This window comes from Myxocyprinus asiaticus, chromosome 1 (assembly GCF_019703515.2).
Source record: "Myxocyprinus asiaticus isolate MX2 ecotype Aquarium Trade chromosome 1, UBuf_Myxa_2, whole genome shotgun sequence".
In the NCBI taxonomy this organism is placed as follows: Eukaryota; Metazoa; Chordata; class Actinopteri; order Cypriniformes; family Catostomidae; genus Myxocyprinus; species Myxocyprinus asiaticus.
Window position 1 is genome coordinate 66,928,162 of NC_059344.1, and position 25,280 is coordinate 66,953,441.

At 38.2% G+C, this 25,280-nt stretch overlaps 1 protein-coding gene across 2 annotated transcripts; it reads left to right on the top strand.

Annotated features, from left to right (window-relative positions):
* The first annotated feature begins 633 nt into the window (after positions 1–633).
* Positions 634–24,088, top strand: LOC127447567 (FACT complex subunit SPT16). 2 transcript variants are annotated; one of them, XM_051709521.1, is made up of 24 exons: positions 634–846; positions 1,943–2,035; positions 2,162–2,332; positions 2,580–2,732; positions 3,918–4,064; positions 4,210–4,361; positions 5,504–5,676; positions 5,919–6,009; positions 7,477–7,550; positions 8,089–8,201; positions 8,280–8,345; positions 8,424–8,519; positions 8,799–8,914; positions 9,389–9,542; positions 9,701–9,828; positions 9,911–10,173; positions 13,005–13,123; positions 16,136–16,374; positions 17,159–17,234; positions 17,352–17,521; positions 17,812–17,941; positions 22,787–22,913; positions 23,126–23,200; positions 23,408–24,088. In XM_051709521.1, the coding sequence occupies exons 1-24, from the start codon at positions 781–783 to the stop codon at positions 23,512–23,514; spliced, it is 3,099 nt and encodes a 1,032-aa protein (XP_051565481.1). In that variant the 5' UTR covers positions 634–780; the 3' UTR covers positions 23,515–24,088. The 2 variants fall into 2 exon arrangements, with proteins under 2 accessions (XP_051565481.1, XP_051565487.1); XM_051709527.1 differs by lacking the exon at positions 5,919–6,009 and having other exon boundaries at positions 7,477–7,549; positions 8,087–8,201.
* Positions 24,089–25,280: the final 1,192 nt, after the last annotated feature.

Sequence of the window (25,280 nt, forward strand, 5' to 3'; positions counted from 1 at the left end):
AGTAACTTTATCTTCAGTGTTGGGTGTAATCTGATTATACAGTAATTCTTTACTGTAATTGAGTACTTTTTAAGTCAAAAGTAGTATAATGCATTATAATTTTAATTATTTCAACCAGATTACAGATGAATGATTTCAATCGAGTTAATTACCCTGACAAAATACTTATAGTAAATAAATAAACAAATACTTACAGTAAATATATAAATACCTATTATAAAGAAATAAATGCTACTGATGATAAATAAATAAATACTTAAAGTAAATAAATGCATATGAAAAATATATAAATGAAATTAATACGTACAATGTATACCTAAATACTTATAGTATATAAATAAACAAATACCTATGATAATGTTATTTAGATGCACATTGAGGGAGGGGCTAAAGATCAGGTGCACATGCGCGTTTCAGCGTGATGTTTTAACATCAGTACACTGCAGCATGCATCAAACCCAACAGCACTTCAAAAATAACAATAACATATTTTAAATAAGTTTTTTTTATTTTTATTATTTTTATATATATATATATATATATATATATATATATATATATATATATATATATATATATATATATATATATATAAATAGGACGTATTTAATATTGTATTCACTCTTTATTGATTTTTTTCCCCTTTCGTTTGTGGTTTAGTTGGTATTCCAACATTGAGTTTAAATCAGAGTAGTGTGTTTATAAGTGTGTATAAGTGTGTGTATAAGTGTATATTAGCTGCTGTAGTTTCTGAGTTTCAGTGTTTGTTGATGTGATATTATGGCGGTGAATCTGGATAAAGACGCGTTTTACCGCCGCATCAAGCGACTCTACGGCAACTGGAAGGTACAGAGAGCTCATTTTGTGTTATAAACATCACTAACACATCTTATAAATTATGTTAATTCATAACGATTAACATATTATGTGTTTATAATGCTGAAAGCCCCACACATGCACATATACATCCAAACAGGCCTCATTTCCATACAACTGTTATGTAAACATACATTTAAGCGGCTTTATTAGTAACCGACGCTCTTCGGGGTCATTTTAAATGAAATAAGTTCAATTTTAGGGCTTTATTTAAATGTTTATCTGTGATTAGCACAGCGGCTAATGTGTTAGCATGTTAGCACACGCTGTTTCACCACGTTTCCTCTCGATAAATTCAGTTTAAACATAAGTCATAGATCATTTAATGTGTTTTATGTTTTTGGTTGTATTTTAGTAAAGGTCTGTCACATGCATGTGTTATTTTGATGTAAATATGTGCTCTTTGATGTAGCATTTAGCATGTAGCTCTGTGCTAACACTTTAAGCATGCTGCAGGTTGGAAAGAGCTAATTATTGTTATAACCATATTAATACATTTAAGAAAATATCTTTGATGTTTGAAAAACATATTAGCTCTCCAAGGGCTTAATCACCAGCATTAAAACTTTATTTAGAAAATATTTCATCTTTGGAATATAGATACCCAGATATGTGGGCCAATAGCCATTAGCTATATTGCATTTTAATTACCTATAGTATTAAAATATTTACTTAAAAGTTTGTTTTTTAACCATTCAAGCACTTTTTTTCATTAACTGATATTGTGACAGTGATTACAAAGCTAAACAGATTAGCCTGCTGTTTTATTATTATTATTATTATTATTTTATCATTCCCACCTAGAAATTAACGTTGTAGAACATTTTACTACTTTTTTGACAATTGTTTTTTTTTTCCAATAACTATTATAAAAGCCGTTAGTAAAAATCCATACTTGTATCAGCATCAGATATCGGCCTAATTAGACCGATTTTGACAGTTTTAATAATATTGGCTGACACTGAAATTGTCGATGTATTGTGCATATTTTTATTTTATTTATGTATTCATACTCCTAAAACTGTTTGACTACCCTATGTCATAACTATGTTTATTTTAATCGCAGAAAGGTGAAGATGAGTTCGGCAAGGTGGATGCCATCGTGGTGTCCGTTGGTGTCGATGAAGAGATCGTATATGCCAAATCTACAGCACTTCAGGTAGTTGAATTTACCTGGTATTATCATACATGAATAGTTGCATTTATAATTGTATTGTTAGAGCTGAGGGTGACCGTTACATGTTTGCAGTGGCATCTGAATAATTTTGTTTTTCTCTCCATGCAGACGTGGCTGTTTGGTTATGAGCTCACTGACACTATAATGGTGTTTTGTGAGACTAAAATCCTTTTTCTTGCCAGTAAGAAGAAAGTCGAGTTTCTGAAGCAGGTGGCTGTTACCAAGGGCAACGAGAACGCCAATGGAGTCCCTCCCATCATGTTACTCGTCAGAGAAAAGGTGCGAAGAAGTTCCCATTTATACTGGACACTTGTTCCTTTAACATCTACTCGCCCATTTGTCAGGAAATTAATACGTAGGCACTACAACACAAATTTCAAGCATTTAAGCGGCAGATGTTAGAACAAAAGGTTTTCTAGATTGTGAGAAATTCATGCGATTACATACTTTCAACTGCTAGCGTCATAAAGCCCAACCCTAATTTGTTCGACTTCTTTTTATACGGTGAATCTTTCTTCCATCACAGAACGAGAGCAACAAGGCAAACTTTGAGAAGATGATAGAAGCCGTCCGTGGGAGTAAAGAAGGCAAGACGGTGGGCGTGTTCATCAAGGACAAATTCCCAGGAGAATACATGAAGAGCTGGAGTGACATGATCACAGCCGAGGGGCTCGAGAGGGTAAATCGCAGCTAATTTCATTGAGCGCTGTTCCCTGCAATGTTATTCAGCAAAATAATTCCAAGAACATATAGAGGTAGACCGATATATCGGCTTTACTGATTAATCGTGCCAATAGTTGCTTTTTGGTACTATCAGTTATCGGCAAATCGTTGCTGATAGTTGTAGATTAGTGTTTTTGTTTTTTTCCCCAACTTCATATTGGGAAATAATAAACCTTATTCCTCATTAAACCTCATCTGGTGAAAAATATATACACACAAAACCGTTTATGTTGTCAATATAAAGACTATAAAAAGCTTAATTTAGAAAATACTTGCATATAGAGCATTGTAAGGGAACCAAGACTCCCCATTGTGTTTCAGGCTTGTTTATAGTTTAAAAGTCCCACGTTATGCAACAAATCATAATTTTTTTTTTTTCAGGTTATTGGGATTTTGATTGAACAACAAACTGCATCTGGGATTTTATGAATGTTGGACTCTTGCCGCCTCTATGTCAGTGCTTGTTATAGTAAGTAAAGACTTGTTTTAAAAACTATGAACCGATTAATCGGTTATCTGCATTTTCCACCACCTTAGTTATCTGTAGCTAACTAATAATATATTCACAATCAGTAGTAACCACAACTTGGTATTGCGTTGTCTAGATTGATAGTAGATTTTGCTACCGATAACTAAGGTGGTGGAAAAGGCCGATAACCGATTAATCTGCCGATAGTTTTTAAAACGATTTATAGAATGTTAAAAAAGACTTTCCTTACTATGACGGGCACAGACATATAGGATACAAGGCCAAAATGACTGCATCGCTGACCACATATAAAAACAAAAAGCAACAATCGGCACTGTTTAACTGGTAAAACCGATATATCGGTCTATGTCTAGAAAAAAACAAACATACAGCATGATCTAATCAATTGGTCAAATCAATTGCTGAATCAGACTGAATCAACAGTAATGAGTCTAAATCTACAATGTTAAAAATGCAAATTTGTAAGGTTATTTTTTCTTAAATCAGTATTTTTATTTCTGCAAGAACTCAATTTTTTCAATGTTTCAAGGTACTTTAAGCATATAGTTGAAATCCACAGAACTCCAAAGTTTGGTGTAGCAACCTTGAAATCGAAATGTTGGTGTAGCTAATTCTGTTCTCCTTTGTAATTTTGTGTGAATTGTTTGTCAGGTGGACATCAGTACTGTGGTGGCGTACACGATGGCAGTGAAAGAGGACGGCGAGCTGGCGCTCATGAAAAAGGCTGCTGCCATCACCAGTGACGTCTTCACCAAGTTCTTCAAGGAGCGAGTCATGGAGATTGTGGACGCAGACGAGGTTTGTATACTCAGTTTTAGGTGTTCTGCTGCGTTTCCCATAATGCCATTTAGCAAATCTTAACACTGTACGACATAATCCATTTCCCTTCTGTCTCTGTGTTTACTGGTTCTTTATTGGCTATTTATGTGGATATGTGTAACAGAAAGTGAAGCACAGTCGTTTGGCTGAGTCGGTGGAGAAGGCCATTGAGGAAAGGAAGTATCTGGGTGGAGTCGACCCCTCCACCGTGGAGATGTGCTACCCGCCAATCATTCAGAGTGGCGGAAACTACAGCCTCAAATTCAGCGTCGTCAGGTGAGATTGTGGCCTTCATAGTATTGAAGTAGCCATGGCAACATCCTGCAGTAAAACAGTCTGATTCTGGAAGTAAAAATCCCAATTCATTTTCTCCAGTTGATTTTTAACAATAAGTTACAAACCTTTTAAAGATGGACCTACCATGAGCTCTGGGGTTGTTAATTGATGGTATATATGTTTTCAAATTTTCTCCCCAATTTGGAATGCCCAATTCCCAATGTGCTCTAGGTCCTTGTGGTGGCGTAGTGACTCGCCTCAATCCGGGTGGCGGAGGACGAATCTCAGTTGCCCCCGCATCTGAGACCGTCAATCCACGCATCTTATCACGTGGCTTGTTGAGCGCGTTACCACGGAGACATAGCTCATGTGGAGACTTCACGCTATTCTCCGCGGCATCCATGCTCAATTCACCACACACCCCACTGAGAGCAAACCACATTATAGCGACCACGAGGAGGTAGAGTCACATGAGGTTACCCCATGTGACTCTACCCTCCCTAGCAACCGGGCTAATTTGGTCACTCAGCACACCCTGGATTCGAACTCATGACTCCAGGGGTGATAGTCAGCATCTTTACTCACTGAGCTACCCAGGCCCCATCAACTTCATTTTTAAGAAATTGTGTTTGTTAGTGGTATTCCTGATTAAGAACTGTTAACCATGGTCCTGAGCAGGAAAATCCCACAATCAGAGTGTTGCAGCTAACAAAGTGTGCCAAAAGAGCTCTGCAATGAAAATAAAGGATTTAACAAAAGCCCTGAAACAGACAATTAATCGTCATAATCGCAATTATTTGGTTGACAATTAAGCATCAGACAAATTTCATTATGGTGACAGCCCTAGTAGTGCTTCACCTTGGAGCTGGTTGGCTTGGTTCATGGTGCACAACTCTTAAAATATATATCTCAGTATTTTTCATTCTTAAAAAGCACTTGAAAAAGTTCAATAAGACCTATACAATGTTGCTTAATTATATGTTGCTAATAAAAAAACACCATAAATGTGAGAGTGTCCACACTGCTGTTATGCAGTGCCAAACTATATAAGAAATTTCATGTGTTGAAATATTCTCTTTTTAACGTTTCATAATTTTAGTGGTGCAAAATATGTGAAATAATGCACTGAATCTGTCTCTCAGCGATAAGAATCACATGCACTTCGGTGCGATCACGTGTGCGATGGGGATCCGTTACAAGTCCTACTGCTCAAATCTGGTGCGCACGCTCATGGTCGACCCGCCGCAGGAAATGCAGGACAATTACAACTTCCTGTTACAGGTGGAGGAGGAGCTTCTCAAAGAGTTGAAGCATGGTGAGCACACCGATCGAGTATGTGGTGTACTGAATAGTGCACTACCATACATATGCTATAAAATATGTAAACTACGCATACTACACAAAATTGGATTAAAATGCAAAACTTTTATTTATTTATTTTTTTAATACAAACTGGACAGCACTTGCTGAATTAATGCACATGCCATGGTAGTGATGGTCAGGTTTTCAACAAGTATACTACTGCATTATGATGTGTGTGTGTGATGCAATTTTCAGGAGTGAAGCTCTGTGATGCTTTTAATGCCATCCTGGAGTTTGTCAAGAAAGAGAAACCAGATCTAGTTAACAAACTCACCAAAAATATTGGGTATGTGTCGCCAATACACGAGACAGCGTGTGTGTTTGTGTGTGCGCACTATAAGGCCATAAACATACTCTTAAAGTGCACCTATTATGGTTTTTAAACGTGCTTAATTTTGTTTTAAAGGTCTCATACAATAGATTTACATGCATCCAAGGTCAAAAAACACTTTAATTTGCTCATAATTTAAATTGCAGCATCAAATTTTTTTTCCCAGTATCAAAAACGACTCCTTCAATGATCCGTTCTAAAGGATTCATTTTAAACTCCTCCTTTCAGAGAGCCTACTCTGCTCTGATTGGTCAGATGTCCCAGTCTGTTGTGATTGGTCTACCGCTTAGTGTAATGTTTGAGGGCGGGTCAAAGCTGTTCGCGAGCAGCCAATGAAGACCAGATGCAGGTTTTTTGTTACCAAATTACGTAGGTTAGTACAGGAAGTCTGGAATTACTAACGACTCATTTCAGGTGTTCAGAATCGGTTCTTTCTTTTGGGAGTCAACTTGTCGTGCACTTTGATTTTTGAAGCTTTGCAGACTTTTTTACATTCACAAACAGCTATATAACACACTACATGAAAGGTAATATTTGAAAAACCATAATAGGTGCTCTTTAATCAATTAGACGTGCAAACAAATGCGTGGCCAGTTTAACATACTTAAAATGCTTCCATAGCAGTAATAAACCGAGCGAAAGCGGGCTGTTTTCAGGTAACTAGCTATAAACATTAGAGGCAGACCGATATATCGGTTTTACCGATTAATCTGTGCCGATAGTTGCTTTTCGGAACTATCATTTATGCCAAAAATCTATGGTGGTAGTTGCTGATAATTTTTTCGTCATTTCAAACTAAGAGTCCCCGTGTATTTCAGGCTTGTTTATACTTAAAAGTCCTGTGTTATACCAAAATGTTTTTTTTCTCTGGTTATTTTGGGGATTTTGGTTGAACAATAGACTGCACCTGGGATTTTATTAATTTAGGACTCTTTTTCTGTGCCTGTCATGGTAAGAAAATAATACGATTTTTTTTTTTTTACATTCTGTAAATCAGTTGTAAAATCTATCGGCTTATTAATCGGTTATCGGCCTTTCCCACCACTTTAGTTATCATTATCGGCAAAATTCACTATCGGTCGACCTCTAATAAACATGTTGACAATTGAACCGACTTTAGCAGAGCGAAGGTTTTTCAAACTGTTGCTATGTCATGACAGTAGATGCCCTGAAGAGATAAATGAACATAGAAGACCATTTATGCTAATGTTCACTATAGCATCCCTAGTGGCCACGCTGAGAATGCAACACATTTGAATTGCATTATGAATTCGCTCTCGACACACTGCGCAATGCAGTAGTGTCTGAAGTAGCTAGTAGCATGTGTTTACATACTTGCATTGAGTATGTCTGGGCTTTAAAGAATCAACACAAAGCAATAAAATAAAGTCGTGAGTGTCGCCGGTTTGTTTTGTGCTGCAGGTTTGCGATGGGGATTGAGTTCAGAGAAGGATCGCTCGTACTTAATGCAAAAAATCAATACAAACTCAAAAAAGGTGAGTGTTAATGCATGTATTCAGGGTCCATGAGATTTACCGGCCAGAAGTATTTCTTACTGGATGTGTATATTGCTTCATTTTATTAAAATGCATATTTTGTTGTTTATTTAGTAAGTGCTTTTTCAAATGCAATCGATTAATTACAAAGAAGCCAATAATTTTGTTATTGTCGCGATACCAAATTCTAACATGTTTATGCGATAATTAAATTATATACATTTTTTATTTTTTATTTTCTCGTATGAAATATTTGCGGCAAACAGTCTGGGTAATTGCATCGCTTGCAGCATAAACTAGTCAGCCTTTTGACGAAATGCCCCCTTTCACAAAAACAACGAAAACCCTTAGTGGTTTTGTTTGGTGGCTTTTAAGTTTTGAAGTAAAATAAATATAAATAAAATTCCTGGCTCCCTAGAGTTCATCTTGTGATGTTAAATTTGTGCAATACTTTGTACATTGGCGGCAAAGACGATTTTTACTTGAAGATGCCTAGTGTTAATCTTGGACCTTACACGTATTAAACGTGTTTGTGTAGGAATGGTTTTCAGCATCAGTCTGGGATTTTCTGATATGATCAACAAAGAGGGAAAGAAAGAAGAGCAGAAGAAATATGCGCTCTTCATCGGAGACACCATACAGATTAATGAGGTGCGTATGACACACACTCAAACACTCTTATGCTCACGTTTGGTGTCTTGACTCGTCTGTGTGTGTTTGTGCGCGCAGGAGGACCAAGCTACCGTTCTCACGCCTGTCAAAAAGAAGATCAAAAATGTTGGAATTTTCCTCAAGGTAACGAATCGGATCGATCGAACGAACGTTGCTTTAGGTTTCTTCTTGTTGTTGATGTTCTCCTGTGTACGTCTGTAGAACGATGATGAAGAAGACGAGGAAGAGGATGATAATGCAGAGGAGCTGTTTGGGAAAGGAGCACGTGGCGCCGCCCTGCTGACTGACAGAACCAGGGTATCTGCGGTTTTCCTGTTTAATGCTTAAAAGCCCTCAGATATACACGTTACATTATAGAAGACAAAAGCATTGAGTTGAATTTGTAAATCAATGTGTCGTTTAGTTTATTTCCTAATCACTTCGTTCATTTTGCAGTCGAGTTGCCAATCATCCTGAAGGGCTGTTCACTAAATGAACGTGTTAAATTGACAGTCCTAATTATTACACCTACTGTAAGAGATCAATTATTAGTTGTTTCTTATGTGTGTTCTCCATCTCTGTAATCTGATCGGTTAGAATGAGATGACAGCCGAGGAGAAGAGGCGGGCCCATCAGAAGGAACTGGCCAATCAGGTGAATGAGGAGGCGAAGCGTCGACTGACAGAGCAGAGAGGAGGACAACAGATCCAGAAGTAAGAGGAAGACATGAATGATGCCTCCGATCATGCGGCTTGTTGAGGAGTGTCTTGTTGCTTTGACTTTTCTAAGCGATCAAGCTCAAGATTTTCACCTGATGTATGATAAATCTGTCAAATAGTCACGTGGACTTGTATTGGAGGGACCTGAGCCATAATATCAATAAATAATTCTTCCAAGTTACATAGTTCTCCGGTTTTACCATAGGCTATTTGATTGCCAAGCAACTTGCCGCGGTAATGGTGTTAACTGATGTGCGATCACGCCAGTATTGGCTGTTTTGCAACTTCCAATCAGGATTTAGAGCTGTAACTATCGGTCCAGTGTGTGTCGAGTGCTTGCGTAGTTTACATATACTAATAATGACTATTACAGCTATTACATAACTAGTTGTACTAGCCTGATGCAGACACAAATCAGCCGCAGAAATGTACTGAGTTACTTCTTTTTCTTGTAATGGTTCTCTCCAGAGCCAGGAAGTCAAATGTTTCGTATAAGAACGTGTCGCAGATGCCTCGCGAAAAGGACATCAGAGACATGAAGATCTTCATCGATAAGAAATACGAGACCGTCATCATGCCTGTCTTTGGCATCGCTACTCCCTTTCACATCGCTACTATAAAGGTAAGTGCTGTTTTTATTGTGGGACAGTCTCTGGTTACAAAGTCACTTCCTTAATTTTTATTAATCTTCATCTATCCTTGACCCATGTCAACACAACTGGTTTGCCTCAAATGTTGCCATCACAAATAAAACATGAACTATTCCCTGTTTGTGTGCAGAACATCAGTATGTCTGTTGAAGGAGACTACACCTATCTGAGGATAAACTTCTTTGTGCCGGGCAGCTCGCTGGGACGTCACGAGGGAAATATCTTCCCCAATCCAGAGGCCACGTTTGTCAAAGAGATGTAAGAGTTGCTGCGATATAACCCTGTTTACATGACACACTGCAACAGTTGTGCACTAATATTGTCTCTGTCTCTTTCTCAGTACGTATCGTGCGTCTAACCTCAAATCCCCCGGCGATCACTCCGTTCCCTCCACCAACCTGCAGAACGCCTTCCGCATCATAAAGGAGGTGCAGAAGCGCTATAAGACGCGTGAAGCGGAGGAGAAGGAGAAAGAGGGCATCGTCAAACAAGACTCGCTTGTTATCAACCTCAACCGCAGCAACCCCAAACTCAAAGACCTTTACATCCGCCCCAACATCGCTCAGAAGAGGATGCAGGGCTCGCTCGAGGCGCACACCAACGGTGAGACACATGGTGTCTGTATTAGCGCTCAATAGCGAAACTACAAACCTAAAAGAGTTAAATGCTACTAACAAAAAGTACATTGGAAAAACTACATTGAAGCTATTTAAAGACAATATTTTTAGATGGGCTTTATTACAGTCGGATGATATTATTTGATTGCTAATTTCAATTATGTCACCTGATAATTAGGGTGACATTCCCTCATGAAAAATGAACCATGGTTCCTCCCGTCATGGTTACTACAGTATTGCTATAATAAAACCATGGGTAAGTTTCATAAGAATTAAACAAGGAGGATGACAACATTAAATTGAACCTAAATGTATACTTGATAGACACTTATAAACTAGAAAACACCTTATTTTATATAACTGAATTCAAATATAGTTAGCTGCAGCAAGAAACTAAATATTTAGCTTCAACAAAGCTTCAACTTGGATTTTTCCCCTTTTTCTCCCAATTTGGAATGCCCAATTCCCAATGCGCTTTTAAGTCCTTGTGGTCGCGTGGTGATTCGCCTCAATCCGGGTGGTGGAGGATGAATCCCAGTTGCCTCCGCGTCTGAGACATCAACCTGTGCATCTTATCACGTGACTTGAGCGCGTTGCCACGGAGACATAGCGCGTGTGGAGGCTTCACGCCATCCACCGCGGCATCCACGCCCAACTCACCACGCGCCCCACCGAGAACGAACCACATTATAGCGACCACAAGGAGGTTACCCCATGTGACTGTACCCTCCCTAGCAACCGGGCCAGTTTGGTTGCTTAGGAGACCTGGCTGGAGTCACTCAGCACACCCTGGATTCGAACTAGCGAACTCCAGGGGTGGTAGCCAGCGTATTTTACCACTGAGCTACCCAGGCTCCGGCAAAGTGCCGTTCACCCAAAAATGAAAAGTCCCTCATTATTTACTCACCCTCATGATATCCCAGGTGTGTATGACTTTCTTTCTTCAGCAGAACACATTTGAAGAAAATTAGAAAAATATCTCAGCTCAGTAGGTCCTTAAAATGCAAGTGAATGGAGATTTTTCTTTTGAAGCTCCAGAAATCACAGACAGTCAGCATAAACGTCATCCATACGACTCTAGCGGTTAAATTAATGTCTTCTAAAGCAACATTATCTTTTGGTATTAAAAAAGATCAATATTTAAGTACTTTTTAACTCTAAATGATCACTTCCTGTAAGCTTCACGAGAGGGTGGAGTCCAAGCGGTCTCTCGTGTGACGTATTCACGTTGCCATGATACAGACGTAATCTCACATTCTCCACTCGGTTGAGACATTCAGGATAAGCACACAAACGCACCATTGTAAGTTAAGAAACAGATAAATAAACCAAAAACCAACGAAGCTTACAAGTGTAGAGCGTTCCTCCTCACTTGTAAACAGCGCTGCTCTTCCATGTGTCGCACGTGCGTCAGTTCTCGCGTGTTTTTTCTTCATTTGAAAAGTTGTGGAATTTCATGTTAGCGCAAATGGATTAGCAAAAATTATATTTGCCATGGTCTCCCATCCACCGCTATCAAGATTTACCCTGCAATCGTTTACTTCCACGTTTCAAAACCTGGAAAGTGCAAAGGGACCATATACTTGCATAAACCGGGTCATTTACATGAACCGTCCCAAAAAAAGCGTTTTGGGATGCTACAGAAATGCATGTTGGAAAATGTAGCTCATTACAGGAAAAGCTACACTATTGAGAAATGCTGATCAGCTGTCATGCTACTGAAAAATGCTGCTATGTTAGTAGCGTCGCTACTTTCAGCACCTCCCCAAAACTGGTGCTCGACCAATTATCGCAACAGTAACCATACAGTCTGGCCGGTGTTGTCCGTTTCACAAACATGTCAGCATGAAACGGAAGTTGCGACCGACTTTTACAGCTTATCGAACAAGAAAAAAAATGTAGGGTGGGGATTTGAGTTTATCCATTGGTTGTTGATTGGATTGTGAAAATATGGGCAGATCTGAAAGCGAGTTTGCAGTGGACACACACACACCCCTACCACCGTGGTGCCGGTTATCGGTGAAATTAAGCAGCGATCTCAACACAGTGATCAGGTATCCAAAGCATTGTATTCATTAGTGATCACCTCTGCAATTCAGGCATGAAATGTCTCGAACACGACCGCGAATTCGCTGTTATTCCTCCTCATTCGAAATGTTAATTCAAGCCAGCTGACCCGTAACCAAGGAACTTTGGGGTTAAGGAACTCTAGTTTTGAAGGAAATCAGATGAAAATACACCTTGCCATCTTCCCCAACATGTGATTGATGCTTCGCTCAACTCTACGCAAGGTTGTGGTATTTATAAGAAAGGGGGCGGGGTTTAAGCGGAGTAAATGATTGGAGAAGTCCTGCATACGTCACCAGAGAGAAGTCTGTGTCACCGGAAGATCGAGTTATTACATTTTGATTAAAGATTACGAGGTCAAATAAATAAAACGTATGCATGGATGAATCATTCACGATAAGATCAATAACATGCATTTTGAAAATGGATATGGTGAATTTTCATTTCATGCAGACTTGAATGAGTCTGTACTCATGAGTTATCGGTTTGAATCAGTCTAACGACTCGCTCATGACTGAATTGGTTGGAGCCGTTCTTGACTCAAGTCGTCTCTTTCTTTCAACTCGAAACTGAGATTTTTTTTTAAGAATTGGTACTTAAAACATTGATTTAAAAACGTGGTGTTTTTGTTGAATATCTGAGTTGTGTATAGTTTGATGAACCATTAAAGAGAGTCATTACCAGAATTGTTAAATGACTTTAGGATTCACATATCTGCAGAATTTGACTCTTCGCTCCGTGTCTCTACAGGTTTCCGTTTCACATCGGTGCGTGGTGATAAAGTCGACATCCTGTACAACAACATCAAACACGCCATATTCCAACCCTGTGACGGGGAAATGATCATCGTTCTACACTTCCATCTCAAGGTGAGACACTACGAGAAAATGATTAGGATACCAAAGAAAAACTTGGAGCTGAACTGTCTAAATTTATTTTCCTGACTCAAATTGAAAAATGGAAAACTTGGTATAAGCGTATAGAAATATTTGGTGGTAGTAATGGTGTAAAGAAAAATACACTAGCTTTCGAAATAAGTTCATATGGGAAAATGTCACTTATTGTCCATTTTTCTTGCATATGAAAGAAATGATCTCCCAGCTAATTGTGGTGTTATTCTGGGGACCTTCTAACTAGGTAAATTATGAAAATCTTCCCATGGGAATGAATGACTTGAGGCAAATGATCTTCACCGTCACAAAAAGAGAAAAGCGTTATTTGAAAGCGATTACAAACCTCAAAACAATAGTGTACGTAAAAATAACTGCTTAAACCGTCTCATAACAAACTCATTTTGATGCTGTGAACTCTATTTACTATCACCTGAACTAAGACCCAAATCAATACATAAATTTAATCTTGTTAAGTTAGCTTTAATTTTCCTTTGAGGAAATGTAGGTGTTGTCGCTGATGTTATACACGTTCATTTGGGAATGGGTTATTCCATAACATGCTCTTCTCCAGATTTATTTAAAGGTTGTTTTAAAAAGAACCAAAAACACTGCATGTATCCTCTCTGTGTACCTTGTGTCACTGTTATCAGTGACCCAGCAGCTGTAGCCTAGTTTCCATCCACTTTTCACGCTATTTTGTTATCGACAAAGTGAAAATGCGGAAAAATTTATTTGCGAAATATGCCGTCTTCTGCCTGTTTCCATTCAAATGGCCTTTTATCGATACAAATGGTGTGCGTGATGATGTCATGCCTAAAAAAAACACTGTCTCGTAAGTTTTGGTTTATTGCAAAATAAATCTGCCCTTAAGCCGTTTCCATACAGAAATGTGTTTATCGCTAATTCGCCTCTCAGATGTCTCTAATGTTTTTTTCCTCCGAAGTTTTGTTAAAATGGGGAGATTATTGAGAGTTCATTGAAATTAGCCAGCTTACTGTCATTTTAATGAATAAATGCAATCAGAATATGAGGAATTGCAATCAAAAGGGAGCTGTTGCCCTTCTGATAGGACTGTAATATTGGTCCTGATGTTGCGCCTATCGCAGGTTGCTTCCGGTTCCGACCCGAAAGCGAATCGTCATGACCCTGTTCAAGCTGGCAACCTGCACCAAGTAGTGGGGGAATCTTTCAGACTTAGTATAAGGACCGTCCATCGATGTGTATATGCTGTGCACAGCTATTAAAGAAGAAAATTGATGCAGTGTAATATCAGGGTTTACATATATGATACATTCCTGATATTCAATAGGCTATTTTGAACAATCATCTAAAGCATCACCATCACAATTAGTGTCATAATGCAATTTACATGTTCTGAAGAAGCTCAGCAAATGCGATCAGAGGTAAAGAGGGTTAGATTTAACATATTTAAACGTTTTAAAATGTTCAAAAGTTGGTTTTCTGAAAGTGAACTCATTGGACAAATAGTTCTGATAGTTTATAGTCTTGAAAAAAAAAGTGTAGAACATCCTGATAATGTCATTCAGCTGACTTTTCTCATCTATAGAACAGGGTAAGGCTAATTTAAGTTTGTGTAAAAAAAGGCATATATAGGTCTAAAAATATATATTTTTTCATTTGGTAATTTATTTAATTTCATACAGGGAATTTTGCCGCTATTTTTTCAAAAGTATAAAATATAATTTTAAAGAATTTGGCTGTTAGTGTTCCAAAAAGCACACTGAAGTTTTTCTTCTAGTTTTGTGTATTTATTTTTAATTTAAAACATATTTGTGCACAGAAATGATATGTTTTTTGTATTGTGGGTTAAATCCATGACTGCCGTCTATAATTTTGAACTGTGTGTAAAAGCAGCTTTAATAAATAAACGGATGTCTACCATGATTAAATTAATCACAAACAGTGGCCATTAATTTGTTCTCCGTACACTTGTCGATGTGCATGATATATTTGTGTTGGCACTCCTGGAAGTGTCATGTTTGCAGTGATCGGATCTTTATGCCGTTAAGATCAATTCATAATCACGTACAATAAATCGTCTTTCAAGGATGTATACTGTCCTCATGATTAACACAGGCTAATGATTGGGGCAAATTCTGCCATGTTTTGCGTTAATGCCAATTTTCTCGACAAAAAGTGTTTCCAAACCAGTTTTTCGCGACATTTGAAGTATCGACTTAGAGTTTATGCGCTAGAATAAAACGGAAAAATTATTATGTTGACACTTGTGAAATTGTAGCGATAATTTGCGTTTCCATCAGCTTTATTTTGATGCACTGAAAAGTTTCGCAAAAAATCCTTGGATGGAAACGTAATTAGTGTTTTTAGGATAATTTTGATAAAATCCCGCTTAAGATGACTTAAACACACATCACTCCTGTAGGCTCTCATTGTAAAAAGGCAGAGTAATGGCGGCGGGGCAGCAGTTGCTAAGACAGGATTGGTCAGAAATGCTTTTAAGGCAGGGCTTAGCAAACGGTCAATTGTATTTTTATTAACTAACATTAACAAAGATTAATAAATACTGTAAAAAATATATTGTTCATTGTTAGTTCATGATACCTAATGCATTTAATAATGTTAACTAATGGAACATTAGTAGGAAGTGCTACCAATTGACATGTATGCATTCCATCAATGAATTATTAATTGCATATATTATCATTGTTTAAAGTATAATTTATAGAATTCAAGTATTAAGATTAATCAGTAGAACACATGCTAAAAATCAACACTGTCCCTTTAAGAAAACCAGCAGTTCTGTAAAGAGCGTCTTTTAAAAGATTGTTCTTGAGATTAAAGAATCGATATTGAGATCATTCAAATGAAGATCGTGATGCATCAGAAAAGTCCTAGTGGTAGTACTTAAATATGAAAAATAGGATAGTAGTGCTATATAGAAATACTTGGTAGCTGTACGTGGAAAAATAAATGGCTCCAATTCAAATCGTTCTCTCTTTGTGTCAGAACGCCATTATGTTTGGTAAGAAGCGTCACACAGACGTGCAATTCTACACGGAGGTGGGCGAGATCACGACAGATCTGGGCAAACATCAGCACATGCATGACCGGGACGACCTCTACGCTGAACAGATGGAGCGGGAGATGCGACACAAACTCAAATCAGCCTTCAAGAACTTCATTGAGAAAGTCGAGTCGCTGACCAAGGAGGATCTGGAGTTTGAGGTTCCATTCAGAGATCTGGGGTGAGTGGAAGAAATGTTAAAATTAATGTCAAATAAAATAGTTCACCTAAACATAAAACGTCTGACATTTAATCAGCCTCATTTTCTTCCAAATCGTTATGGCTTTCTTTGTCCATGAGACACGAGAATTTTTCAGGGGTCTTCACGCAGCTCTTTTCCATATACTGACGGTTCATAGTGACCAAGTCTGTTGAGCTACAAAAAAAAAAAAAGTATCATAAAATTAGTTTATACGACTCCAAGCACTGTATTCCGAGTCTTCTCAAGTCATACGATGGCTTTGGCGATAAAGTGCGGAAAATGAAGTCGTTATTGAAATTTAAATGAGCTTTTCAGGTTGAAAAATGGTTGTCGACGTGTTCCAGCAGGTTTGTCATTGTTGCCATGCGAGACGAGTGTGCACTAGTTACAATCTTCAGACCTGAAAATGAGATTTGAGAGCTGCAGAAGGAGGGAAGTTTTCAGTAAATAACGATTTTAAATTTCAGTTTATTTTTCATGATTTCAGAAGATCTTTTTTAAAATGTAAGTCATTATTTACTGAAAATCTTGCAGCTCTCGAACCTTATTCACTCTTTCGTATATTTGATACGTCATGATCAGTTATTACAATTACAACGTCAAAGCTGGCGCTATGCACCTTAATTTGTACAATTTGAATATGCACATGTGCGAATCAGATTTAAATCAAAGTTATACCTTTTTTTTTTTTTTATGATTTGAGTGATGTGGAACTAAGCCAGCGATTGGCCCGTCATGTGCTGATGTCATTCATGTGTTTTAGATTCCAGGGCGCCCCCTACAGGAGCACATGTCTACTGCAGCCCACGTCTAGTTCGCTCTGTAACGTCACGGAATGGGTGTGTTGCGGCTTTTTTTTGTTTTGTTTTTTTTGTTGTTTTTTTTACTTTTCAGCAATGGTCATAAAAATTGTCACCTGTCTAATGCCCTTTTTACCCATCTCTCTCTCTCTCTAGCCTCCATTCGTGGTGACCCTCGACGAGGTGGAGTTGGTTCATTTCGAGCGAGTCCAGTTTCATCTGAAGAACTTTGATGTTGTCATTGTTTACAAAGACTACAACAAGAAAGTCACCATGATCAACGCCGTGCCCGTCAACTCTCTCGACCCTATCAAAGAGTGGCTCAAGTAAGCTCCGCCCCCTAACACAATAAAGCAGAAGTTCTCAAATGCTAGGTCACTCAGAGGTCTGCACTGATACGACAGCAGGGGAAAACACTGCTAAATGCAGAGAATAAAAAGCAACCAAGCCTGTAATTGTGTATAATTAGCATAGCAAAATAAATGGAGAAAACACTTCCCATTTGTTGTCATGTCAAAGGCAGTTCATTCAGTCAGATATGATGGTATGTTAGTGTAAATCTGTCTCTTGGTAGAAGGTGGTAATATAAGGCCGTATATATTGTGTGTGTCTGCAGCTCTTGTGATATAAAGTACACAGAGGGCGTCCAGTCTTTGAATTGGACGAAGATCATGAAGACGATCGTTGATGATCCCGAGGGCTTCTTCGAGCAGGGCGGATGGTCTTTCCTCGACCCAGAGAGTGAGGTGAGATCTGTCAACTCAAACTGTGTGATTTATCTGAGCAGCAGTGTCCTGTACGGCATCTGAGGACAATTTCAGATACAATCCATCTGCTTAATATGTCTGATCATTAGACCTGTCTGCTATTATTACAAAATCATCAGATCACAATTATTTGGTAAATCACGATTATATGAGAACACAAATCACTGTGCGCTGTAAACCAAATGAGGGAATTTTAAGTTATTTTACTCCTAATTGCACTACTGCTTACTACAGCTACTACTAACTGCTGCTACTACTACTACGACCAAGCACTTTTACTACTGCCTTCTAACTGCTACTACTAATCCTACTATTACTACTACGACTAACCACTTTTACTACTGCCTTCTAACTGCTACTACTAATCCTACTATTACTACTACGACTAACCACTTTTACTACTGCCTTCTAACTGCTGCTGCTGCTACTACTACTACTGCGACCAAGCACTTTTACTACTGCCTTCTAACTGCTACTACTAATCCTACTACTACTACTACGACTAACCACTTTTACTACTGCCTTCTAACTGCTACTACTAATCCTACTATTACTACTACGACCAAGCACTTTTACTACTGCCTTCTAACTGCTGCTACTAATCCTACTATTACTACTATGACTAACCACTTTTACTACTGCCTTCTAACTGCTACTACTAATCCTACTATTACTACTACGACCAAGCACTTTTACTACTTCCTTCTAACTGCTGCTACTAATCCTACTATTACTGCTATGACTAACCACTTTTACTACTGCCTTCTAACTGCTATTACTAATCCTACTATTACTACTACGACCAAGCACTTTTACTACTGCCTTCTAACTGCTGCTACTAATCCTACTATTACTACTATGACCAAGCACTTTTACTACTGCCTTCTAACTGCTACTACTAATCCTACTATTACTACTACGACCAAGCACTTTTACTACTGCCTTCTAACTGCTGCTACTAATCCTACTATTACTACTATGACCAAGCACTTTTACTACTGCCTTCTAACTGCTACTACTAATCCTACTATTACTACTACGACCAAGCACTTTTACTACTGCCTTCTAACTGCTGCTACTAATCCTACTATTACTGCTATGACTAACCACTTTTACTACTGCCTTCTAACTGCTATTACTAATCCTACTATTACTGCTACGACTAACCACTTTTACTACTGCCTTCTAACTGCTACTACTAATCCTACTATTACTACTACGACCAAGCACTTTTACTACTGCCTTCTAACTGCTGCTACTAATCCTACTATTACTGCTATGACTAACCACTTTTACTACTGCCTTCTAACTGCTATTACTAATCCTACTATTACTACTATGACTAACCACTTTTACTACTGCCTTCTAACTGCTACTACTAATCCTACTATTACTACTACGACTAACCACTTTTACTACTGCCTTCTAACTGCTACTACTAATCCTACTATTACTACTATGACCAAGCACTTTTACTACTGCCTTCTAACTGCTACTACTAATCCTACTGCTACTACTAATCCTACTATTACTACTACGACTAACCACTTTTACTACTGCCTTCTAACTGCTACTACTAATCCTACTATTACTACTATGACCAAGCACTTTTACTACTGCCTTCTAACTGCTACTACTAATCCTACTATTACTACTATGACCAAGCACTTTTACTGCTGCCTTCTAACTGCTACTACTAATCCTACTATTACTACTATGACCAAGCACTTTTACTGCTGCCTTCTAACTGCTACTACTAATCCTACTATTACTACTATGACCAAGCACTTTTACTACTGCCTTCTAACTGCTACTACTAATCCTACTATTACTACTACGACCAAGCACTTTTACTACTGCCTTCTAACTGCTACTACTAATCCTACTATTACTACTATGACCAAGCACTTTTACTACTGCCTTCTAACTGCTACTACTAATCCTACTATTACTACTACGACTAACCACTTTTACTACTGCCTTCTAACTGCTACTACTAATCCTACTATTACTACTACGACTAACCACTTTTACTACTGCCTTCTAACTGCTACTACTAATCCTACTATTACTACTATGACCAAGCACTTTTACTACTGCCTTCTAACTGCTACTACTAATCCTACTATTACTACTATGACTAACCACTTTTACTACTGCCTTCTAACTGCTACTACTAATCCTACTATTACTACTATGACCAAGCACTTTTACTACTGCCTTCTAACTGCTACTACTAATCCTACTATTACTACTATGACCAAGCACTTTCATTACTGCCTTCTAACAGCTACTACTAATCCTACTATTACTACTACGACTAACCACTTTTACTACTGCCTTCTAACTGCTACTACTAATCCTACTATTACTACTATGACCAAGCACTTTTATTACTGCCTTCTAACTGCTACTACTAATCCTACTATTACTACTATGACCAAGCACTTTTACTACTGCCTTCTAACTGCTACTACTAATCCTACTATTACTACTATGACCAAGCACTTTTACTACTGCCTTCTAACTGCTACTACTAATCCTACTATTACTACTATGACCAAGCACTTTTACTACTGCCTTCTAACTGCTACTACTAATCCTACTATTACTACTATGACCAAGCACTTTTACTACTGCCTTCTAACTGCTACTACTAATCCTACTATTACTACTACGACTAACCACTTTTACTACTTCCTTCTAACTGCTACTACTAATCCTACTATTACTACTATGACCAAGCACTTTTACTACTGCCTTCTAACTGCTACTACTAATCCTACTATTACTACTATGACCAAGCACTTTTACTACTGCCTTCTAACTGCTGCTACTAATCCTACTATTACTACTATGACCAAGCACTTTTACTACTGCCTTCTAACTGCTACTACTAATCCTACTATTACTACTACGACTAACCACTTTTACTACTGCCTTCTAACTGCTACTACTAATCCTACTATTACTACTATGACCAAGCACTTTTACTACTGCCTTCTAACTGCTACTACTAATCCTACTATTACTACTACGACTAACCACTTTTACTACTGCCTTCTAACTGCTACTACTAATCCTACTATTACTACTATGACCAAGCACTTTTACTACTGCCTTCTAACTGCTACTACTAATCCTACTATTACTACTACGACCAAGCACTTTTACTACTGCCTTCTAACTGCTACTACTAATCCTACTATTACTACTATGACCAAGCACTTTTACTACTGCCTTCTAACTGCTACTACTAATCCTACTATTACTACTATGACCAAGCACTTTTACTACTGCCTTCTAACTGCTACTACTAATCCTACTATTACTACTATGACCAAGCACTTTTACTACTGCCTTCTAACTGCTACTACTAATCCTACTATTACTACTATGACCAAGCACTTTTACTACTGCCTTCTAACTGCTACTACTAATCCTACTATTACTACTACGACCAAGCACTTTTACTACTGCCTTCTAACTGCTACTACTAATCCTACTATTACTACTCCCTACCACTTCTGCAACTACAGCTTATATTAACCGCTTTTACTGCTGCCTACTACTTGCTGCTGCTACAAATACTCCTACTAATACTACTGCAACAACTAATCACTTACTACTGCCTACAAATTTTACTACTACTAACAACTTTTACTACTGCCTACCACTTCTACGATGACTACTAACCAATTTTACTGCTGCCTGCTACTAACTGCTGCTACTGCTAGTACTGTTACTACTACTACTAACCACTTTTTCTGCTGCCTTCTTACTAATACTACCTCTAACCACTTTTTCTGCTGCTTACTAACTGCTACTACTAATACTAATATTACTACTGCCTACCACTTCTACTATTTCTATTAACCACTTTTATTGCTGCCTACTACTAACCACAACTATTGCTGTATTTTCTGTAAATGTAGTCGCACCTTACTATAAGTAAGTACTATAAGGTCCCGGGAGCTGCCCCTCCCTTCACCAGTTCCACGTGCTCCGTGAAGATTACAGTACCTCAGAATCTACACATCAGATCACAGTGTTTTTGGGCTTGTTTTAAACAGGAGCTTTAATAATCGTGTGTAACTGTTTCTCATATTCTTTTTATGTTTTATGTTTATGAAAGAAACACGACAAATAAGCCACATCGGTTTATAACATCTGTATATGCTGTGCACAAATAAACAGCTTTTAGTCTTTGAGTAAGACAATGTGCCTGTTTTACATTCTTTCATTAACATTAGGGACTCTGTTTGCAACCCTGTTTACAAAGTATTGTTTATCCGGTTCACTGACTGAAAGTTTTTACTACGAGTGTGATGATGAAGCATCATTTTGTGGGCATGTGAGGAGTTGCGTATGACAGCGGACTAGAGTGTGTTACAACAATAATGTTATGATGGACAAAATATTTAAACTGGTTGCATAAGTTACTTTAAGGCAAAATATTCTGAACGGACATCTTTAGAAAGCTTCTACTGTCTCTATGACTGCTGTTTTATTTGTTTTGGTGCATGTGTGTTTGACCAGCCGGCATCAGAATAAATTATGTATATAAGTCGCTTCTGACTATAAGTCGCAGGACCTTTCAAATTATGAAAAAAAAATACAGTAACTAATAAAACTACTGCTGCTAGTTCTACTACTGCTAAATAATACTACTGCTAATAATCACTTTTATTAATAAATACTACCTACTACCCACTACCACCACAACTATTACAACAACAGCACAATGTAGTTTGAGTGCAGTGAAGGTTAATTAACGTGTGTGTGTGTGTGTGTGTGTGTGTGTGTGTGTGTAGTGTGTGTTAGGGCAGTGGAGCCGAGGAGGATTCAGAGTCTGAGATGGAGGATGAGACGTTTAACCCTTCAGCTGATGAGGAGGAGGAAGAAGAGGAGGACAGTGATGAAGATTACTCATCAGAGACAGAGGACTCTGGTAACATGATGTGCAGTTATCATTTACTGAAATGTCACGTGACTCTTCTGTTCAATCAGTGGTCAGTTACATGCCTGAATATTGAGTATACAGTATGTGAAAAATACAATGCCAGTGTTATCGTGCAGTGTGTGTGTTACTTGTAACTCGTGTCCTCCGGACACTAATGGCGAATGATTTTTATCTATTGCACACTTGTTTGTGTCTCTCAGATTACAGCGCGTCTCTGGGCAGCGAGGAGGAGAGTGGCAAAGACTGGGACGAACTGGAGGAGGAAGCCAGGAAAGGTGAGAGGAAGTAAAATCCACTTTTCCCACTATTTAGTTTGATTTGTCTACTAACAACAGTTAAACATAAGTGCATCACAAGAGAGAAATAAAATATAACCGCGTACTGGTTTGGAATGGTTAACCGTTAGGATGTGAGACAAAAACAGTGCCTTATATGCACCTCAGTCTGCCTTTTTGTAATTTATTTGTTCTTTCCTTCGCTAGCGGATCGCGAGAGTCAATATGAGGACACAGAGGAGACCTCAAACAGGAAGAGGAAGGGCCGTTCATCAGCCCCGCCCCCTAGCAGCAAGAAGAAGAGGCGGCATTAGATGATGCACACACACCTATAGATATACACACATACACACTGCCAAATCAGTTTCCCACAATTCTCTTTTATTCCCACCCCCCCGCCCACACACACACTGTGTTTGGTGTAAATAGCGTTGGCGTGTGCTGATGCGTGCTGTAGAATAGCGTTTTCATATCAGAGGAAGGATTTAACCCCTCACACATCTGTATTTCCCGTTTTCCTCCTCCATTCCGGTGAATGGCATCTCTCAGGTGTGTGTGTGTGAGCGCTGTTCTAACCCAGTAGACGTGATACAGTGTTGGTGTTTTATGCGCATTACGTGACTCATTCACATTATTGTGCCGTTCCTCTGCATTTCGGAATGAATCGATGGACCGTTTCCATGCTGATGTGGTTTTATGTTAGTACTTAATAATTCTGTTGCGCTTTTTTTCTAATTTGAGGGGGCATGAGCATACTCGACATAAACATACACTTTTTTAGTTTTTCTTTAATACTTGCTCATTCTGGATTGATAGTCTTGTATTGTTCAATCAAATGTTTTTTTTTTCTTTTCTTTTTTTAATAAAAGTTCAAGGAAATAAAACCAATTTAAGGTGTGTTTCTCATTTTCAACTCATTTTGGTCAGGGGGTTTTCTGCTAACCAGCTAACAATTTTTGGCTCCCAGAAAGTTTCGGAAATGCTGACCCTAACCCTAACCCAAATGCACATTATAACATTCACATTTATTTATTTATTTTCAAACAATAGAACATTCTTCTAACCTCTATAATCCACGACTTGTTCTGATCTATTGTTTTATTAATCATTAAAATAAGGTAAAAATATCACACATGTAGAGTTTTAAATAGGTAAGATTTGCTTGAACATTTTTAATTTTTTTTAATTTATATTTTAACCACAACACTTAAAACTAAGTTTTGATTTAGCATTTCCTAAAACACTGTACCTCAGCTCTGGACATTATGAATATAAAGTTGTGCTCAAAAGTTTGCATACCCTGGCAGAAATTGTGAAATTTTGGCTTTGATTTTGATCTTTTATTTAAGGATAGTGATCATATGAAGCCATTTATTATCACATAGTTGTTTGGCTCCTTTTTAAATCATAATTATAACAGAAATCACCCAAATGGCCCTGATCAAAAGTTTACATACCCTTGAATGTTTGGCCTTGTTACAGACACACAAGGTGACACACACAGGTTTAAATGGCAATTAAAGGTTAATTTCCCACACCTGTGGCTTTTTAAATTGCAATTAGTGTCTGTGTATAAATAGTCAATGAGTTTGTTAGCTCTCACGTGGATGCACTGAGCAGGCTAGATACTGAGCCATGGGGAGCAGAAAAGAACTGTCAAAAGACCTGCGTAACAAGGTAATGGAACTTTATAAAGATGGAAAAGGATATAAAAAGATATCCAAAGCCTTGAAAATGCCAGTCAGTACTGTTCAATCACTCATTAAGAAGTGGAAAATTCAGGGATCTCTTGATACCAAGCCAAGGTTAGGTAGACCAAGAAAGATTTCAGCCACAACTGCCAGAAGAATTGTTCGGGATACAAAGAAAAACCCACAGGTAACCTCGGGAGAAACACAGGCTCCTCTGGAAAAAGACTGTGTGGTTGTTTCAAGGAGCACAATACGACGATACTTGAACAAAAATGAGCTGCATGGTCGAGTTGCCAAAAAGAAGCCTTTACTGCGCCAATGCCACAAAAAAGCCCGGTTACAATATGCCCGACAACACCTTGACACGCCTCACAGCTTCTGGCACACTG

Excerpts from the sequence above, each read along its gene's own strand:
- LOC127447567 (XM_051709521.1), top strand. The coding sequence starts at position 781 with ATGGCGGTGAATCTGGATAAAGACGCGTTTTACCGCCGCATCAAGCGA. Across the intron at positions 4,362-5,503 it reads CTCAAATTCAGCGTCGTCAG|CGATAAGAATCACATGCACT; the intron begins GTGAGATTGTGG and ends TCTGTCTCTCAG. Across the intron at positions 5,677-5,918 it reads TCTCAAAGAGTTGAAGCATG|GAGTGAAGCTCTGTGATGCT; the intron begins GTGAGCACACCG and ends TGCAATTTTCAG.